Consider the following 22,062-nt stretch of genomic DNA (forward strand, 5'->3'; position numbering starts at 1 on the left):
ACTGTTATACTTCGTTCAGTTACGTATTGCTATTACAATGACTTAAAAACATCAACAGTTGAAATAATTAAATAATTGAAATGTGTTAGATTTATTAACTTTTAAGTTATAACTGGTCTAAACTTATAAGTAAAAACCCAGAGCTAAGAACTAAGAAGTGTTATTAATTTCATGTTATCAACAAACAACCACATGGTACCTAATCATTTATCACTATTATTATATAATAATACGGTATAATTTGGTAGGTATCATAGGAAATATTAAATAATTTTAAGGTTATAAATCATATCTTTAAACTTATATCACTATTATCATTGATAAAATAATTGAATAATACAAAACGCTATTATCACAGTCTTAGACTCTTAGGCTAGGATCACACTATGCGTTTAGTCGGCAACCGAAAAATACTATCCCGATTAACCGCAATCGGGACGATCGATCATACTGTGCGTTTTATCGGTAACCGAATACATACAAATGAGATTAAAAAGCCCGAAAATCGTTTTTAATTTAAATTTAAATTTTAAACTGATTTTTTATTTAAACGAAATATATCTAGTATTATAAGTAAAAAAATAATAAAAAGGTTGTGTAATTAGAATTATTTGTTTTTATTTAAAACGTGTATCAACTAATTATGCTAATAAATAATAATATACATCTATAATATAAATAAAATATAATATATATATATATATATGTATATTACAAATATATTTTAAGTTTTTTAATTATTTAAATTTAAAAATGATTATTAATTATTCATAAAATTTTCAATTTCGGTTACCGATAATCCGCACAAATGTGATCGGACAAATTGCATTGCATGTGTTGTGCTTTACATCCTGAAACGCAACCGGACGGTTGGGCCGCAACACGTTGCGGTCGCTTCCCGACGGTTTTTAATCGGTTCCGTAAATCGGTCTAGTCTGGCCCTGATAACGCGTTTTATATTTAAACCTATTTTATTTTAGAGTGTTGCGGTTTGGCTCCGGTTGATCGGGAACCGACAAAACGCATAGTGTGATCCTAGCCTTATAGGTTATACCTACATATTAATATATTATTTTATTTTACAAAGTCATCGATTGTCAGATTAAGAAATGCAATTAGGACACCATAAATAAAAATAATCTCTAATTGGTAATAATATCAAACGATAATACTGATATACGTTTTGTAATGACTACTGTTTACTAAAATAAATTGATAATTACATACCCAGATTATTAAGGTTGTACAACAGAAGCACTTTTAGTGTTATTCACTGTAGAAATTTAATAATTTAACACCAATATTCAGATGTCGATAACTCATTCAATTATTAAGATATTTTTGTTAATGACCCGTCAAAATTCATTTAAAATTAAGCTGTGCACAAATCGTATTTCAAAAATATATGTTCCCATTTGAATTTTAAAAGTTACCCCTAAAATTTCCCCTTTTTAATTAATAAAAAAAAAAATTTATATCAAATTATTTTAGCTTATATGATTCAAAAAGGTTTTCACATAGGTCATTTTTTCCTAATTTAAATATATCATGCTGAAATCTGCTGTCACATGAAATTTGGAACACCTGTATATTTTAAGTTTTTAAAATGTCTACTTAATGTAATGGAGTAATATTACGCTCGTAATTAAATATTTATAGTTTATATCATAACGTGTTGAGGTAACTATAATATAATAGGTATATATTTTTAGCTTCTGCTACCCTCAAAAATAAATAGTCAGTATTAAAATTACAAAAATACGTAAATACGTAATACGTTACAGTGTTACACGTATTTGTTAGTATTTTTTTAAACAGTATTATTGTAATTTGTAATATAATATATTTATATTGCAATTATTAAATATAAAAATTTTAAATTATTTTATACTTACCAAGAGACGAAAATCGTAGTATACTTGTATACGTTTAACTTTGAACGTTTAAACAGTTAGAAGGTTCAAAGTGAAATAAAATTTATCTAATTAAGCTTGTAGGAACAATGACTAAAATAAAATCGAAAACAATTAATTTGTAGATATTTGATGGGAAGGCTGAAGACCAGATAAAACATGTCGCATTGTCGCGTGTAATAAATATTGTTTTCTTGCATTATTATTATTAGACATTAGTATACATTTTTTTTTCATTATTATTATTCCCGTGATGAACGGTTACGCGGGTTTTCCATTCTCAATAATTATTAAATTTGTACTTCCAAATTCAAATTACCAAACGAAAATATATATATTATTATATTTATAAATATCAACATTAAGTATAAGAATAACATGTTAATTATATAATAATTTCTAACATAGTCACTTTTAAAAAGAATCGTTGTCGCCTAGTAATTAAATATATCATCTACTAGGCGACAAAAAATTTTCTCTGGGCGACATAAGTGTCGCCCAGTATATTAGTTAAAATATCCACTGACTCAGTTTGTAAGAGCGAGCCGTTGGGGCTAACTGTGCAATAAGAGCCCCCTTTGGCGAACACATTTTATTTTTGAATATGAAATAAGAAATGTATTCCGTCATTTAAAACAGTAAAAACCAAACGATTAGATACGGTAATTGTTGTTTTGAAAAAATGTAAAAATTGAACGAAACTTTAAAATACAACTTACGGAGAAATTAATTAAATATAATTGTGTAAATAAGTTTAAAACATTAAAATGTTCTTAAAGTTGTCTAAAAATTAAAATTCTAAGATTGTAGTTATGTATATTTTTAAGTACGGGCAAACATAAAGTATGAAATAAATTAAAGTTACAATTCGTTGTGATAAAATCAACTAATATTAATATAACATGTGATGGCATATATACCTTTGGGTTGCATCATCGCCATCTTCCACGAAAACAGTATCTCACTCCAAAAGTTTTTCGTAAGTGAAGGTACGTGAGACGAGATCTGTCGGTATTCCAATGGCATACGGAGCCGCGACCATACCACGTACGATATCAAACCGACCAAAGGCATCAAAACCACACAATAAACGTTTAGTTCGATCATTTCCGTTCGCGGTTCGTCCAAATAAACCTTTTATTTATCGCGTCGCACAGGATAATAATATAATATTTATTATAAGCTTTAATGATATAATTTCAGTTGTCCGCTCAACAATAATGTGTCATACCACACCCAAGCAAGCTTACTGTTACATTGCGTACTGCAATGTGCGCAGTAACGCGAAATGTGTAGACTGTAAGTGTATATACATTATACTGTAATACAGTTACTGTATAGTGTAAGAGAATTCTACTTTTACAGGACGTGATGCCTGCAACAGTTTTAAAATGATTATATTTTGCTTCAAAACTGAAGTATCAATAAAAGCCTAGGCAATGTCGTAGTTAATTGTATTTAAATTTTCAAACAGGTCATTTCATTCTAATTTTATAAATGACAGAATAAAATGGATAATTGTAAATTTGGTATTTTGTAAATTTTTTTAAGATGGAAACAACATGCGCATGCGTGGCATTCTCTAAGCATGATATTATAGTTTTTTTTGGCAGCTATTACTGACTATGTAGTTTGATGTTCGAAATCGTCCCAAATAATACAACTGGTTTAATATCTCAAAGAACACGGCCTCAGTCCGAGTAGGGCGTTACTGAAATGAAATTTTAATTACCTAAACATTTTATATGAATAAATAAATATTCAAAAAATAATGTTTTAATGTTATTTGAATAAATTTTTAATCAAATAATTGTGAAAAACCCATTCGAATATATTTTTATTTAATTACATATATTTATTTGAATAATTATCTAGATAAAATTTTACACAACTCACAGTGCATAATGTTGCCTATCCTATCATAATAATGATAATTATTCTAAATATGAAATAGAATAGATGAAATCCAATATCTGCAATAAATTATAGGTATGCCTGTATAGTATTATTTAAAAGTGACGGACTGCAACTCAAAGGTTTATATGATCCAGTGTTCTATTGCAACATAATAAACTGTAAGCCCAGACATACTGTATAATTGGTATTTTTTATTTATTTTACAAAGATAAGTTTTTGATATGAAAGTTATGAAACATCTATCGGTACACCTTGAGAGTAAACCGATGCGAGATAGCATACCCCCTCTCTGTCGTTTCAGTAAAATTGCCAACTACAGTTTTTTTGTGGCGGCGGCGCTTATCACTAATAAATACAGCTCAAAATAACCTAACCTTGAGAGTAAACCGATGCGAGATAGCATTCCCTTCTCTCTGTCGTTTCAGTTATGTTGCCAACTACAGTTTTATTGTGGCGGCGGCGCTAATCACTAATAAATACAGCTCAAAATAACTGCCGTGTGTGTTTTTGTACGTAACATTTTCATACACGTGTTGTTCATTATTAATTTTACGATTGCCGCTTGTATTCAGTATACACAGTAATTACTAAATTTTTCCTTATATTAGTGTTATTGTGTATACTGATTAATTCAGTGTCGCAAAAACTGCATGAGCAGCCTGGACAATGCCCCTGTAAAGGGGCCACTTGATGTTAGTTCCGGGGTCCCGCCGTTATCTAGGTCATTGCATTATGTTCTTTGGTAAATAGATAAATTAAAGACAAATGGTAATACGGAGTTTACAAAAATTATACTGAAGTACAATATCTAATGCTATTTAATATTTAAAAAAATAAACAATTATAATAAAAATAATTATAATAAAATATGTATTATGGAGTTGTGCAAAATTTTATCAAGATAATTATATGAAAAAAAATGTATTTGAATAAAAATTTATTCGGAGAATTTCAAACATAATACTAATACAAAATATGCATTATAGAATGATTACAATGATGACTATTCTAGTAAGTCTACGCGTATGCAGTATGCTCCTCAACAGTAACTATGTAACAATGAGTTGTGAAAAATTTTACCTAGATAATTATTCGAATAAATATTTATTGTTAATATTAAGTCATGATATCCCAAGATTGTATGTACATAGTTATTAGTTATTTAATTATTAATCCATGTTGTACTTATTTTAATTTTATTTAGGAAACATCGAATTAGAGTCATTAAGTCTAAATTGATTAAAAAATAAGTTTATTTTTTCGGAAAATTTTAAACGAAATCTAAAATCAGAATAGTAATCCAGTTAACCCTAAATCACGGCTTAATGCCAATGCGGGATCAAAATTACTGTGATATTGAAGATAAATTTTGGATTGCTATAAATTTACTATTTTATTAATATTAAATTAACATTGTTAGTATTTTTCATTTTTATAAAAGATAATGATAACCAAGGCTGTGAATTTAATGCACTTAAAAGCTATTAAATATGCACTAAAAACCAACAAAATATATATAGAAATATGCTCTAAAAATTCTTACTTTCTATAGTTAATTATTATTATTTATTATTAATTATTAAAATTTTAGTTAAAATATTACAAATTAGTAATGACTTATTGGACTAGTCTTGATTTTCGTCGTGTTATATAAGATTCGCAAAAAAAAAATGATGCTTAGATACATTATGTTTCTACATAAAATTATATATTTCACCTTTAAAGTAGTTGACGCATTGTACAGATTTTTAAACTTGAAAGACCTCCTGTTTGATGAAAACATAGTTTTATACAATGAAAAGCAGCGTTCTACATCAGACGATGTTTTTGGAGCTAAGTATTTATATTTACGATTGTATCATCCGCTTAGTACAAGTTGATATTAGTAAATTAATTTAATTTCGACTTCAATAATACACGTTTAATACCCGACTAAAAATAGAATAATTTCCATGAAACTATACAAGTCAATAAGTTATAGTTTAAACAAATGCAATTAATGCCATTTTAGAACAGATTAACCGAAAAAATTTAAATATTACAAAAAAAAGTATTTAAAAAAAAAAATCATTAAAAAATGTGTTTATATGCCCTAACCCATAAAATATTCAAAATAAGATTTGATATTTGAATTATAAATAAATAAAAACAAACTTTGGCCAAATCCATTTTATCATACGGTGTAGCAAAAAAAAAAAAAAAACCCAAAAACATACAAAATATGTATTTAATTCATGGCCCTGTTAATAAAATTCAAACAAGCCTTTTAAATTCACAAAGTTTTGGACCTTGGAATGTTTCTAATACAGACTTCAAACAGTCAAGCTACATTATAAACTTATAGAATTATTTCAAAACATTATTTATGTGTAGGCACTTAAAACTTTTAAAATATATTATTATAATTTACAATGATATTTTTGTGTGTTAATATTTTAATAGAATTTTATTTTATTATATTAAAATTTTAAACGCTTATTTAAAAAAACTACTCAATAACAATTTTTTTGACGAAATTAAAATGTATAATATTTATCGACTTCTATTTTGGCCTATGTATTTAAGTAATCCTCAAATATTTTTTATAATAAAGTTATCAAATCATATGTAATTTAGAATTTTTCAAATATATTTGTTTATTATTTTAATATTTTCTTTGCACATTTTAGAAGTATTTTGAATACATCTGCTACAAAGTTATAATGGACAAAGTAGGAAAAAAATATTGGTAATTTTATATTTTTATATTATTAATCATCATCCACGTATAAATGTATGAGAATTAATGGAAATAACTTACCCGAAGAGAGTATTGTGCGCCAATGGTGAAACGCAATTCATTTTCAACCTGAATTTCCTGTCGCGTACTTAGAACATATACAATTAAAAGTATTTGATATGTTTATTTACAGAAACAATGTGTTATTTTGTTAAACGAAGTTTCTACAACGAAGACTGCTGATTATAATACATTGTTAGATTGTGTTAAAGTATTGAGGATTGGAGACCATTATAACGTACTGATATAGTTGGAACACACGCCTTCGTAATTATAGTTAAAAATTTATTTAAAAACGGGAAATTTTCTATAAGTTTTTTTTTACCGGTTATAGCATAAAAAGCAATGATTTGATTTTGATTGTAAAATAATTAGAGAAAAGTAAATTCAAACTTCTTCGTGAAAATAGTGACCTAACCATCATAATTATGATCGAGCGCGGTGCAAGGATATCTGGTTTTTATCGTCACTATGTTTATCCGTCTGTCTGTTATCTACGGAATGTTTCGGAATGATTTTCCATTTAGTCGATTTAGTGTTGATTAAAAAAGCGACGATGATCTATATTAGCTAATATATTTTATTATTTGTTCTATAATTTTAACCGATTAATATTTTATACATTTTTTTTAACAGACATTGTGAAATGTTGAGAACATGTAAGTATTCCAAGATAATATTATGTACCTAATATACTCGCGATTTGCGAGTAAAATATTTATGGTCCTTAAATGATAAATTTGCAGATATTTCCATAATATATTTTGACTTTATACATATAACAATAATATTAACATATTTAGGTTCAAAAAAAAAAAAAAAATTAGTAACATTAAAATATTTAAAAAAAATAAATATTTTATAGTTATTTACCTACGCACTGAACAATTTATTCAATTAAAAATAAATATAAACATACGTATTGTTGGTATATAAATATAATGTACGAAAATAGTAATATAGTACCTACTTATTTTGAAAAATTCTTAATTTATTAGCATTTTGTAAATTGCGCCTATTACTGTTAGCTTTCATTCAGAAAAATACATTTTAACCTAACGTTTTAAATTAATTTTTAACTACAGTTTTCACATTTATTTTAAATTCATCTAGAAATTTTTTCGCTAAATACCTAGCAAAGAATGTAGTAGTACACGTCTCTAGGGTTGGTGATAAAGAACTACATTTACTTATTTTAGAATCTTCGAAGTCTGTAATGTCAAGTAATTTATCAAATTGCTCTTCACTCGTATTAGGTTCAATTTCTTTTACTGTTTGAATATCGTTAATGACATTTATTATCATAAGTTCTGCATTATCAGGTTCAGAATTATTATACGAAGTAGCAAATTTCCTAAGGCTATATGAGTAAATATGACCAAAACAAAAACGGAACGTACGAGCTATTGGGTTTCTATTATACCCGTTGATTTAATAAGAAATAAATAACTAACGATATTATATTAACACTTAAAATTTAAGAAACAATAAATATACTCATTTTTCTTGCGAATAATAAAATTGAAAATAAGTTCTCCAATGCGTTTTGTGTCAATCTATATTTTGTTAATATAAAAAATTCCTTATTTTATCGTAAATTGAGCATACTTAAAAAGTTTAATCATCTCTGTAATAGTTCAGACTACTCCAGAAAAGTATGTTGAAATACTTGATTTTTTTTCATATTTTAAGGGGTTTTTAAATTTCAAACGGGTTTTGGTTAAATGTTTGAAAATATTAGGATTTTGTTTTCCTATTGGCCGTCTGTTAAAATTAGGATTATAAAGGTTCTTACTATTGATATGAACCAAACATATATTTAACATTTCAATTGATTTGACTTTATCAATTGCAATATTGGATTTTAATTTTTTTAAAGTAACACACTTTTTTATTGCTACTGATACTGATTTTTTTAGAAGTTAAATAATCAATTTGCAACACATTTTTGAAAAGAATTCGGATTTAGGTATGGTGGTGTAATTTTGCGCATTTTTTTTTATCAATTTCGTAAGCCTTATATATATCTTTAAGATATATAATTTTATCTCTAATTTTAAAATTACTATTCAGTAAATTATTGCGTATATTTTTACAAGTTGTGGCATGTCATAAAGTAAAAATATTTTATAATCACATAATGTAGTTTAAGTTATCTTCTATACTACCAAGTAAATCGAATTTTCGATGGGTTTGTGCACTTTGGTCACTTACTATACTTGTTGGTATTAACTCGGCATTAATATTATGTTTTACTAATTCTTAGGCACAAGTAAACTTTCTTAACATTAGTGAGTTGCCCTAAAAACATTTTGCTATTGTATTACACTTATGTTGATTCCCAAAGATTGGTAAGTTCATAAAAATAATTAGCTCAAGTTAATTGAAAGTATTAATAAGTTAGAAGTTAACAGTTAACAAATCTTAAATTTAACTCGATGAGTTAAAGTTATTAGGTATGTCAGAAATGCAATTTATTATCAGTGAACATGGTCGTTGAATTAACATTTTAACAATGTTTTCAAACAATAAATTAATTATATAATGAAGTTGGTAGTGTATTAAAACCAAATAAAATTGTAATTGATTTTGAAAGAGGATTAAGAAATGCTTGCATGTTACAATGGCCCGGAAATAAATTAGATGGTTGTCGTTTTTATTTATTGCAGGTGTCAGGCATGGTGCATGGTGCGCAATACAAAGACTTGGGCTTACAACGGATTATGGCTACGACGAATCAGAAATAAGTAAATGGCTATATTATTATTTTGGATTGATATTTTTAAATCCAGAAAATGTTGAAAACTGTTTTAGTATTGACTTATACAACACTAATTTAAACGATGATCGTCTGGATAAAAAATTAAGGAAAAACGGAAATTTTTGATAAAATCGATTTTATCTTTTTATGTAACTTGGCAACGAATAACCTTAACAACTTGAAATTTTAACTAAATATTTATTTTTTTTTCTATTTAAAATATAACATAAAAAATTTCATTTTTTGAGCTATTTTTTGACACAAACAATTTTCAACATTTTATATATTATATATATTTTATGAATGTTGATTAAAATTTATTTGCTCGGTGAAATGTTGAAAATTTAATACAAAGTTTCTCATAAATTGTTAATTTTTCTATAAAAAAATTTGGAAAATCTATGATCACAATATTTTTTATAAAATTTAATGTTAGAGTTTTGACAAAATTATTAAGAATTTATGTTTTTATACCTAAGATTTAAAAATTTAATACAAGGTTCTTTATTTGTTTTTCAACCTATACAAGAAAAAAAATTCTACCAAAATACTAAGTAAATAATAATTTACAATTAAAAAAAATGGAAATACTTAATAAATAACATGTCTGTTGTAATACAAAAATACAAATATATTTTATCCATTAACTAGAATGACCACCAAAAAATTAAACATCAAATACTTAAAAACTAAGCAATTAATTTAAATCTTAGTAATCTTTGGACAAAGGTCTTATTATAATTATTATGTATCTTTATGGAATATAATTTAATTTCATAATTAATTTCTATGACTGTTTATTTATCAAAAAAAAAAAAATTTCAAATTATTTCTAATTATATAATATTATATAAATTACAATTAACTATAGTTTGTGAAATGTTACTTTTGGGATCGACTCTATTCTGATAAGTAATTGCATACTAATTTTAATGTCTTCTTTGCATCCCGAAGATACAATTTTCGCATTTCTTAATATTGTTGATATTACTGTTTTCATTTGATTCATGGCATACTTTTGTCCTAAAACAATACCCAATTATACTGATTAACATGATTTATTATTTTAAACACGATTAGCTCAGTAAAATAATTTCTGTTATACACATAGGTACACGTATACGAATAAATTTGATCATATTATTTCTTGAATATTGTATAAAATAAGAAAATTTAAGTTACCAATACAATTTCTTGCGCCTGCGCTAAACGGTATGTATCCAAATATAAATTTTGATTTATTTTCTTCATCAAAAAACCTTTCAGGAATGAAGTCGTCAGGTTTTGGATAAATATCTTCATTTCGGTGTAAAATGTAGGGAACTATTACCATTGTTGTCATTGGAGGGATGCTATAGTTTTCTATAAATAAAAATAATATCAACAAAATACATTTATAGTGTATTATATAAAATACAAATCATTGTGAATTTATTTAGTTTTTGAAAAAAATGCTTATTTTCCATTAAAATTTATTTTTAAGACATACGGTCAAAATTGTTCCTAAAATAATATTTTTTTACCACGTTTATTTCAAGTGAGATACTTACTGAGCTGTAAAGTTGTATTCAATTCTCTGGTAAAACTCGGTACACTTGGATATAATCGGAGTGATTCTTTAATGACTGCGTCTAAATATCTCATGGCGTTTAAGTCTTCCATTGTAGCGTCTCTGTCAGAGTCGCCAAATATATTATATAGCTCTTCCCTAGCATTATCCTTAAATTTAATATTTTTATATTACAAATGTAATGTACACTTAAGAACAATGCTTAAAATAAAAAACACATGTCTTACTTGGATATCTTGGTGCATACCCAACAATAAAATGGTCATTATCATCGATATGGAAGATGTGTCGTGTCCCTCAAAAAGAAATGTATCTACTTCTTCTTGTATATCTTTGATAGTTATTTGATCGGGATTTTCGTTTAAAACGTTAAGAAGTAAATCTAAAAATGATTTTGCTTGATTTTTTTCTAAACAGTTATTAATCAAAAAAAAAAAAAATAATATATACGCTGTTATAAAACTGGGAATAATATCGAATAAGATGATTGATAATTATTATAATTCGTAATTACGTACCAGGTTTGCTTTTAGGCTGCACTTTTTGATTTTCATAGTTTTTTGACTGTTTATATTTGATGATCTATAAGTAGTCAATTAAAAATATTGGTGATTGTAAATTGCGCTCAAAATATAAATAAACCCAAAATCACACATGTAAACTGCGCCCGGGTAAAATTTTAAAATCAATAGCTATATTTTTGCAAAGTTATCTTTAATGTTAAATGTTTAACGTATGCAGCTTAATTCATTAAAACCATATAATATGAATAATTAAAATTAAAATTAAATTAAGAATTAAAAAAAAATGTATGATTTTAAAAAGTAAAATAATTACAAATATTATAAATGATAATACATATAATATTGTTGTTACATATTCATCAATTGGAGTTTGACTACTATTATATTTATTAATTAAATGTTGTAACTTTTCGCGTTTTTTTGTTTTTTGTTTTAGAATGCAATAGTTATTTGAAAACGTGTTGTTATTTCTTGAAGAAAATAAAATGTCTGTGATATAATTGAAAAAGTGCACAATTATAGAGACTTTAATAAGTCAAAAGTTTTGTATATTTTACAAACGGAGCACAGCTTTATAGTTGTCGGGCGCAGTTTATATTACATCTTTTTAATGTAGATGAAAATTTGGGAACAGTTTACATTATACCTTTTTAACACAGATAACATTTTGGGTGCAGTTTATGTATGTCCAAAAATATTATGACATTTGGTAAATCGATTGATAACATAAAACGTAGTACAACACACAACTTTATGTTATTTCCATTAACAAAAACATTAGCACCCCATATAGATTTTGCGTTATTTACAATGTAGAGAAGGTAGTATTTCCTTAATGCTTTTCAAACGAATATATATTTACACTTAATATTTATTTAGTAAGAGTTAAGGAAATTGTTTTATACATTTTATGATAAATTGGTTGTAATTTGACGAAATCAAATCTAGAAAAGGATAATTTCAACTTTTTAATTAATAACCGCGGCTTCTTTTGTCATTGTAAAAGGTCACTAAGTATAAAAATATAGATTTTTTAGTATACAAACATTATTCGTAAATTCATGTAGCACTTTAATTGATTTAAAAAACGATCGACCACTTTCGCTTATTCTATACACCAAATCATTCCATAGCCAAAATTTGAAAATTCGATCAATCACTGATTTGCAAGCACTTTAAAAAAATAATTATAAATTAATATTTTATAGCATTGCAACAAACTCAAATATTTTTCGGCTTTTACCTTTTAATAGAATATACGTATTGAGTCGATTTTCCTTTTTGAGCATTCATTTCAGTACCCATAATGGTTTCTAAAACAATAAATAAATTTATTAAGATGATGTAATTAGATATTAAAGTCATCAAATTTGATAATAACACAATTTGATTTTAAATATATTTATTAAATAGTGTGGCATAGATATTGATTTTTAGTCTTATTGAGAGATGTAATTTAATGTTATTCGGCAGTTAAAGTTTGAGCCTTTCTTCTTAAATTTGTGTTTAAACTTAAGACTTATTATTTTTATCAATTATAAACTATGAATAGCATTTTAGTATTCAAATATATGTCAATCACCTGTTTGGTTACGTGCTTAACAATATTAATTGTAGTATAGTTATATTAGTGTATAGATAATTAATAAATTAATTAATATAAATGTCGTTTCAAAATATATTTATCTAGATTTTTATAAATGTTATCTTTTCATACATAAAAAAAAAATAATCAAGAACATAATAGTATTATAATAATTAGTAATTTTGAAAAGTATTTGCGATAAATATATATATGTAGAAATTAATGTCTAAAATAAAAATTTGTAAAGGTGTGAATAATAATCGATAGTTTCACTATTAAAAATAATTGATGGGTAGACCTTATCAATAAAAGTGTAAAAAAGTAGATAGATAAATAACATGCAATAAAAAAATACCAAATTATGTATTTAACAAAGAATTTATAATAGCCAAAAGTATTGTAAATATTTGAATTAGTAATAAGCAATTTATTACAACATATTTTATTTGCAATTTTAATTTGCATACACGTTTATTTTATTTGTTCTCCAAAATGATAAATGTGATTAATTACTTAGTTTTTTAAATAAATATTTATAATTAGAAAAAATATTTTTTTTTTGAACATGATATGAATTTTTTAATGAGAATAGTAAGACTCATGAGTACACGACTTTTAAATAAGTAACCTAACACATCATATTTTAATTTTTATAATTGGTTAGGTTGTTAGGCTTATTAAACGTAAGATGTCTCGGAATGTCGTACATATAATTTAAATTTAATTGAATTACAAATTACCACAGATTATGTCTAAAGAACATAACGTCACGTATTCTGTGATGAAAATTTCTTTATTGTCCGTACACGCATCCAAAAGCTTTTTTACAAATACTTTTGCATGTTTATTGACGGCAGGATTGTACATATCTAATGTCTTAAAGTGAAAAGTATTGGTTAGGAGCTTCCGACGGTTTTGCCATTTTAAACCTAAAGAACAATATTTAACATGATATTATTATGTTAGATTTTTGCTATATCTGTCTTTCTTATTCATTTAAATAATTAATAATACCTGAGCTTAACAAAAGTCCATCGTTCAGCCATGGTTTCAACATTTCATATTCAGGACCCTTTTTGATGTATGCTGTACTGGATAACAGAACCTATTGAAAACAATACGCGGTTATTTATATATTTTACTTAGGATACGTTTCAGATAAATTAAAACACACATTTAAAAAAACTGCAGAAACAGTTATAGTGATGTTGTAGAGAAAAATACGTGCATGATCTTTTAAAATCTGGTTACTAAGTTTTAATGGAATGTATTAATAATTAAATTTTCTTGTATTTTAAAAATTTTAATAGAATATTATAATTTTTTATATTATTTGTACGACTATTATTATATACATGATTTTCTAATTGTTAATTATATTTATACTTAAATATTACTTAAGTAAAAATAATTAGTTAACTAATGAACGATCTGATTATAAATAATAAATATTAACACGTAGATTAGATTAGGTTTTATAATTACAACTTTATAAATATAACATTTTTTTTTTATTTATTATTTTCGTATTTGTCTTTTTTCAAACTTTGTAATTGATACTTAAATGGACCATTAATTATTTATATTAAAAAATTTTTAATGTGTGTTTAATATAATTGATTTAATTAGTTGAAGAAATAACATCTAAATAATTAAATTATTTACCAAGGATAATTATATACCTAATATTGTGGAATTATTGAAGGGAGTGTTACCATTTTAGCAGTAAGTTTAATAGGTGTTAAAAAATAAAGTAAATTGCAATTTTTTTTCTAACTTAAAAAATTATATAGTATTTCCATTTTTTTTTTTTATTATATAATAATTTAATAATTAACGTCAAAATAATACATTATAGATGCGAAGGAGTCAGTACACATAATAAAAATTGAATGATTTTTAACGACCATAATACAGTTTACAATACATATGGTCACATGGAATTTTTCAAATTTACTTGCCTTTATGTCATCTGGGTCATTTATTATTACATATGACCGTCCACTGATATTAAAATGAACTACTGGACCGTTGTTTTGAATTATTTCCTTGAAAAACGGCAATAAATCTAAAATTGTTAAATTAAGTTTAGATGAGTTAATCACAAAATACAAAAAACTATTTGATACCAAAAACTATATAGAAAAGTATTTTAAATGTTGTGTAGGTTACTTATAATATAGATATAACTACAATACAATATTTCTATAATATGTATACAATATTGTTATAAAAATGTTATGATTGAACTCAAGTGGAATTTTATTAGTTCCGTCAAAGTTCAATCAGAACGATTATGGTAACAGAAAAATTAGTTCATTTTATAATACCAATATTTGTTTTAATACTATAAAAGTAAAATTTTTTCATTTTAAATAAGTGTTTATACTGTACGAATAAAAAATTCAATTATTTACAACAAAACGTTGATATTATAATATTGAATTAGAAAACAAGGAGCAATCGAGACATTTGAAAAGCCATTTTGAACGACATTTGGTGATAATCTTACCTTTTTTCATTTCATAAACATTTTTTTTTTTTTTTATAGTTTTGTTTATGATTAAGGTAGCTATTGAAAGAATCAAAAAACTACCTCCCTAAGTATGGATTAGACTTAATATTAACCAAAAAAAAAAAAGAAAAGCGTATCCATAAAAATAAAAACATTGTACGTTCATAATTTGTTCGCAATTTGAAAGAGGAAAGTAACAAAATTGACAAATTTAGTGAATTACGACGAACTTCGAAGTTTATATTGTAATAGTTAGACGTTGGACGCCGCCACAGAAACGATTAATAATTTAAAAATCTATTAAAAATAAACCAAAAACCAAAACATTTGAGGAAACAAGAAAAGTTCAAATATATAGAATAATATATATTTATAGAGTATGTATAAAAAAATGTGAGACAAAAATGTTTAATTACCATTATTTTATTTTATTTTCTCATGGAATTGATGCCTCGGTTTTTTTATCTGTAAAAGATGTATAATTGTACAAGTTAAAATTAAGTACACGAGTCGGCAGAATTCCTCAACTGTTCTTATAAAAGTTGTAATATTGTAATTGAAGAGTTAACAAAACAGTATCTAATTGTATTGCAATCATCATTGTGTTGGAAATATAATCAAGAAATATAATATACAACTGTGTGGGTATACAATTAATTTAATTTATGAATTATGATTTCGACTAATTAACTCATCTTTACAGTAATTTTTATAAAAAAAAATAAAAAAATAAACTAAACATTTAAAAATATATAGTCAATTATTTAGCAAAGAAATGTATGATCTTTGGAGCTATAAATAAAAATATGTCAATCATATAAAATAAATCATTTATTCTATTTGTATTGTATTTTATTTAAATTTCTATAAGCTTTATAATTAGTAGGTTATAAGTTGGCTGTAGTCAATTTGCACCAAAATTGACCCAAAATATATATAACATGTGTAATTTGCACCATTTTTTTAAAAATACGTTTGTAATTTGCACCAAAATAAGGATATGTAATTTGCACCATTCTTAGGTAGTCAAAAATAGGAATTGTAATTTGCACCGATTTTTTCCGATAGTATCTCGATAGTACCATCTATAGTAGCAACTTACAAGTTTCTATATCCAAATAAAAATTTAGCTTAGTTTTTATTTATAAAATAGCTGAGCTTATACATATATTGTTGTAAGTTTATATAAAATCGTATAATTAAAAATATAAAAAAAGTTGGTCAATTAAAAAAATATATATATAAAATTTAAATCGTATTATTATGAATATAAAAAAAGTTATTTTAAGAAAAAAATTAAAAACTACACTATTACGACGAAACGGCAAGACTAAACGTATAGCTTAGTATTTGATCAAAATAATAAACTGATATACATTATAGAAATATACAGTGTGATCACAATAAGTGGAAACACTCAATAACTATGTGCAGGCTTCATATACGAGTATTTCAATTCTGCTTTTTCGGCTAACTAATAAACATTATTATACACATTTTCAAATAATTAGACTATTTTTTTGATAACTAATTTTGCGCATGCGCGCAATAACTTTTTTTTTTTAAATGGCATGATCCATTTTTGACCACAAATTATTTTTTTTGGTATTTTTTAATGAATTTTAGTGGTTGAATTTCTTTTCTAAGTCAAAAATTGACCGAGTTATAGCAATTTGCTTTTATGTTATTTGCACGGGTATGAAATACGTAGTTGATAATAATAAATACGTAAATAATAAAAATAAAAATAACTTATCTAATTTATGAAATACCTGTCTACCTATTGTGTTTATCTTTATTAATTTTATCTCAGTAATTGCATTATAATTATAATGTATAAATAATGTCACACGGGCATAGGTACATAGTAAAATTAAGACATTTTTCACAGTCGATATTATTCTGCAGTAAGTGCCAGTAACTAATAAGAAATAAAAATCGATATTTTGTAGTTTTAAACCAAATTTAATACTTATCTATTAGTTATTATGAATAATAATTCAGAAAAAGTTGACATGCTTTTTACATATTGGGAATGCCAAAAAAATACACGTCTTGCCAAAGAAACCTATGCTCTTCGTTATCCAAGTAACTACTCGTATGATTTAACAATAAATTTAATTTTCTCTGCTTAATTTCTCATAAAATAAATGCTCTTTCTTATTTATAAATTCAGATAGGCAGCATCCATCACATACTTTTTTTTATAAACTGGAAAAAAATTTGAGAGACACCGGTTCTTTTTCCAAACGAGTTATTAACCAACAACCAAGACGAGGAAATGCTATTGGAGAAGATATTGAGGTGCAAATACTAGCTTACGTGAGAGCAAATCCTAGGACTTCTATTCGCCATGTTAGTAGAGAAATAAATATTTCATTTGGAGTTGTTCAAAAAATTTTGAAAAAACATAAAATGCACGCTTATAGTGCCAATTTAGTTCAACATTTACACGAAGGTGACGCCGAACGTAGAATTACGTTCATTGCTTGGTTGGAAACACAGTTAAACGAAAATCCTTATATATTAAATTACATTCTTTGGACAGACGAATCAAAGTTTACAAATAATAGAGTTTTAAATAAACAGAATCATCGCTATTGGGATGACCAAAATCCTCATTGGACATTTGAGACCAACAATCAAAGTGTGTGGGGAACGAATGTATGGTGTGGTTTAATAAATGGTAAACTATTAGGGCCATACTTCTACGATGGCACTCTTAATGGAAGACGATATCATGATTTCTTACTAGATGAGCTCCCTAATATGTTAGATGACCTTCCACTAGACATAAGAGCAAATTTAATATTCCAACAAGACGGAGCTCCAGCTCATAATGCAAATATTGTTCGCAATCAGCTCAATGAATATTTTCCAAATCGGTGGATAGGGACTTATGGAGCAGTTCAGTGGCCACCAAGGTCACCAGATCTTACACCACTAGATTACTTCCTATGGGGTCACTTGAAAACGGTAGTGTATGCCAATCCACCTACGTGTCTTCTTGAGTTGAAAAATAAAATACTTGCTGCATGTAATCAAATTACAAAGGAACAAATTATTTCTGCTATTAACAGAGAATTTTTAATTCGTGTTGAATGTTGTTTACAGCACCATGGTGCACAGTTTGAACAATTTGTTAGATAAATAAAACTTTTATGAATAAAAAAATCAATATTTGTAATTTTATTTTTATTATTTACGTATTTATTATTGTCAACTACGTATTTAATACCCGTGCAAATAACATAAAAGCAAATTGCTATAACTCGGTCAATTTTTGACTTAGAAAAGAAATTCAACCACTAAAATTCATTAAAAAATACCAAAAAAAATAATTTGTGGTCAAAAATGGATCATGCCATTTAAAAAAAAAAAGTTATTGTGCGCATGCGCAAAATTAGTTATCAAAAAAATAGTCTAATTATTTGAAAATGTGTATAATAATGTTTATTAGTTAGCCGAAAAAGCAGAATTGAAATATATGAAGCCTGCTCATAGTTATTGAGTGTTTCCACTTATCGTGATCACACTGTATATATATAATATATAAACATATAACGCGATTACGACCGATAATTGGACGTAAAAGTCAAAATACTACCAGATAAAGCGAAAAAATCCCGAAAAATTATTATTGTCATTTGTGTCCAACTATTGTCTCAATGTCAACGAACTACCGAGGAATAATCGAATATTTCAAAATCGAATATTCGATAATCAATCAAATAAATAATCATTTTGGTGCAAATTACAAATTCTATTTTCGACTACCTGAGGGTGATCCAAATTATATACCCTTATTTTGGTGCAAATTACAAACACTACTTTCGACTACCTGTAAAGGTGAAAATTACATATCTTTAATTTGGTGCAAATTACAAACTCCCTATAAGTTATAACCTATGCAATACATTTTGAATTTTGCCAAAATATGCAAAAATATGCAATAACTTTTAAATATACAGAAATACGCAAAAAAAAATTTCACCATTAGCTTCAAATTATGATGATTTGTGGAGATAATTGACAAAAATCCAAAAATATTAAAAGGAAAAAAAATATGTAATTGCATAGAAATCCGCGCTTTAGTTATAACTATCCTCAATTCTCAAGTGTTTAAAACATTGAAATAAAAACTAATTTTTATTTGTTAAATTTATTCTAAATTAATATCAATTTATGAACATTGTAATATTTTCTTATTTTTCCAAAAATATGTTATATTGCTTAATTTAAATCTTAAACTCATATGAATATAGATATTATACTTAATCTTAATAGTATATTAAATAATGTAAACTCTATAGCAATTATATACGTAATTTACCGGAAGTACTGTATGCATAAGTCATTATTCCCAGATTGTATCTACCTATTAATATACATAATTAATTATATAGACTCGTTTTTATCAACAGTTTCGTGATAAATATTACGTAAAAAAAAAATAAAAATAATAATTGGAAAAAATGAATATAAATATAACTAAAGAGTTAACCAAACGTTCATTATTTTAAAAAAAATTAAAATTTTAATGAAATGAAAGAAAATCTTTTTAAATTTGTAGATGATTATTTAAACAAGTTTAAAATTTAAATACTGTAAGTCCTCGTTTAACGTCGAGGTTAGGTTCCTGGAAAACACAACGTTAACCGAAAAAAACGTTAAGTGAAACACTTTTTAAATTACATATTTTTATATGAAATTTATATAAATATAACAATAATTTGTGGAATACATGTATTACAAACACGTTATACTGAAACCGTTTCAGTGTTAAACAAAACATAAGGACTTAAACTTCTACAACGCAATAGCGAAACAATGCTAAATGAGGCGACGTTAAACGAAGACTTACTGTAATAGAAACACATCTTATCCTGTAAAATTTAACGATGGGTATAATTTTTAATATTCATAAAGATACATAGAAATTTCATTATAAAAATATGGCCGATTAACAAAAGAAATACATTTAGAAAAAACACTCCAAGAGTAAAAATAAAAAGTTTTTTTGAAAAATATAATTTTATGATTAAATTATTTGTTAAATTACTTCAAATCAATGCATAAAAATAAATTGTTAAAACTATTGATACACGTATTTAAATAAATCGTTATTTAAATGATGTAATTCATCAAGCATTCATTTTTAATTATATACTCATGAATATCATCATTATTGGAAATTATTAGTTTGTAATATAATATTTTGAATTATTTAGAGTTGTATGTTCTTGAAGTTGTTTTTGGCCTTGTACATAGATTTTACGATAGAAAATTTTATTTTTACTGTACAATTGGTAGATTATTATTAATTTTTTAAATTTTGCTTTATTTAAATCAAGAATATAACAGGTATTTTTTGAGTAACTGAGTATCTCACTAAATATATTATGAAAATTGATTTGTGTACTAAAGATAATAGACCTTGGTAATAATTATAAAAGATATTGGGTTTTGATGATGATTTGAAAAATTTGTTAAATTTTATAATCTATGAAAATAGTATAAGTACTAAACTAAATATTTTCCATTTTATGTAAAATAATTGATAAGGATTAATATTGTTGAAGTATACAAAGTTTAATATTTTAACAAGTATTCGTTCGAATTTTTAACTTAATAAATCATAATTATATCAACATTTTTAATAATAACCATCCTAACTAATTTAATGTAAACAGAAAACATTATTTAAATAATTAATCTATCTCAGTATGCAATTTGTAGGTGTTAATGTATTTCTAAAAATCAAAATTCAATAAACAAATGTGGTACGAGTATGCATGCCAGTCAGGCACTTTTGTCGTATAAAATTATAAGGATTGTCTCAGATTACAACATTATAGTATAATTATTATGATTGTGTGTCTATATTACAGAATCGTTTTTGAGATTTTTTGGTATATACCTTTAGGATGTTTCATCGCCATGGTGCACGAAAACAGTATCTCGCTCCAAAGATTTTTCGTAATGGACGGCACATGTGACGAGATCCGCCGATATTCCAGCGGCTTCCGAAGTCGCAACCATGTCACGTACGATATCAAAATCACAAAAAGTATTAACACGGCGTTAAAAAAATTGGGTTCCAACATGATGTACATCGTATTTTTGTCTCCGGCCTGACTTTAAATCGTGTTACGTTCGCGGGCTTTACAATCCACGGTTTTTGCGAAAATCGGAGAAGACGACGACGACAACCCTGACGACTTAAGCGCGCGTAAATAAATATGTTCACAGCTCGCGAGTGCAAAGTAACTCAAAAATCCGTTCGCGAAACTCGTTTACAATTAATGTTGTAATAGTTAAGCGGATGGCGTTTCTCCCACCCTTTTTGCCAACTGTGAAGTGCACTAAAGAGAAACAGAGATAGATTTACCATCGCAAATGTAATGGTTTTACTCTCGATTCAACCGATCCAATTGATTTCAAGGTCATTTACTATAATATCTTTATACCTATAAACATTAATAGAATGAGAATAAT

The 22,062-nt window shown here is 25.7% G+C and overlaps 2 protein-coding genes across 2 annotated transcripts in view; both read right to left on the reverse strand.

The window, feature by feature from the left end:
• LOC112601416 (cytochrome P450 4C1-like) overlaps nucleotides 1-3,172 on the reverse strand; it is a 33,043-nt gene extending 29,871 nt beyond the window's left edge. Inside the window, exon 1 of the mRNA XM_025349062.1 lies at nucleotides 2,834-3,172. Within this exon, the coding sequence (XP_025204847.1) occupies nucleotides 2,834-3,020 (187 nt within the window). The 5' untranslated portion in view covers nucleotides 3,021-3,172. The remainder of the gene's footprint in view (nucleotides 1-2,833) is intronic.
• A 6,993-nt stretch (nucleotides 3,173-10,165) lies between these two features.
• Nucleotides 10,166-21,837, reverse strand: LOC112601433 (cytochrome P450 4V2-like). The gene is made up of 11 exons (XM_025349072.1): nucleotides 21,485-21,837; nucleotides 15,011-15,117; nucleotides 14,064-14,154; nucleotides 13,790-13,978; nucleotides 12,708-12,777; nucleotides 12,511-12,637; nucleotides 11,459-11,522; nucleotides 11,168-11,349; nucleotides 10,921-11,089; nucleotides 10,553-10,732; nucleotides 10,166-10,393 (listed from the first exon to the last, which is right to left on the reverse strand). The coding sequence occupies exons 1-11, from the start codon at nucleotides 21,678-21,680 to the stop codon at nucleotides 10,236-10,238; spliced, it is 1,533 nt and encodes a 510-aa protein (XP_025204857.1). The 5' UTR covers nucleotides 21,681-21,837; the 3' UTR covers nucleotides 10,166-10,235.
• Nucleotides 21,838-22,062: the final 225 nt, after the last annotated feature.

This window comes from Melanaphis sacchari, unplaced genomic scaffold, assembly GCF_002803265.2.
Source record: "Melanaphis sacchari strain LSU unplaced genomic scaffold, SCAv2.0 Contig0_pilon_pilon, whole genome shotgun sequence".
NCBI lineage: Eukaryota > Metazoa > Arthropoda > Insecta > Hemiptera > Aphididae > Melanaphis > Melanaphis sacchari.

Coding starts and splice junctions, on each gene's coding strand:
- LOC112601433 (XM_025349072.1), bottom strand. CDS start 21,680: ATGTACATCATGTTGGAACCCAATTTTTTTAACGCCGTGTTAATACTT. Junction 15,118..21,484: donor GGCGATGAAACATCCTAAAG/GTATATACCAAA, acceptor TAACAATTTTAG/ATTTATTGCCGTTTTTCAAG. Junction 11,523..12,510: donor TACATGAATTTACGAATAAT/GTTTGTATACTA, acceptor GACTACTTATAG/ATCATCAAATATAAACAGTC.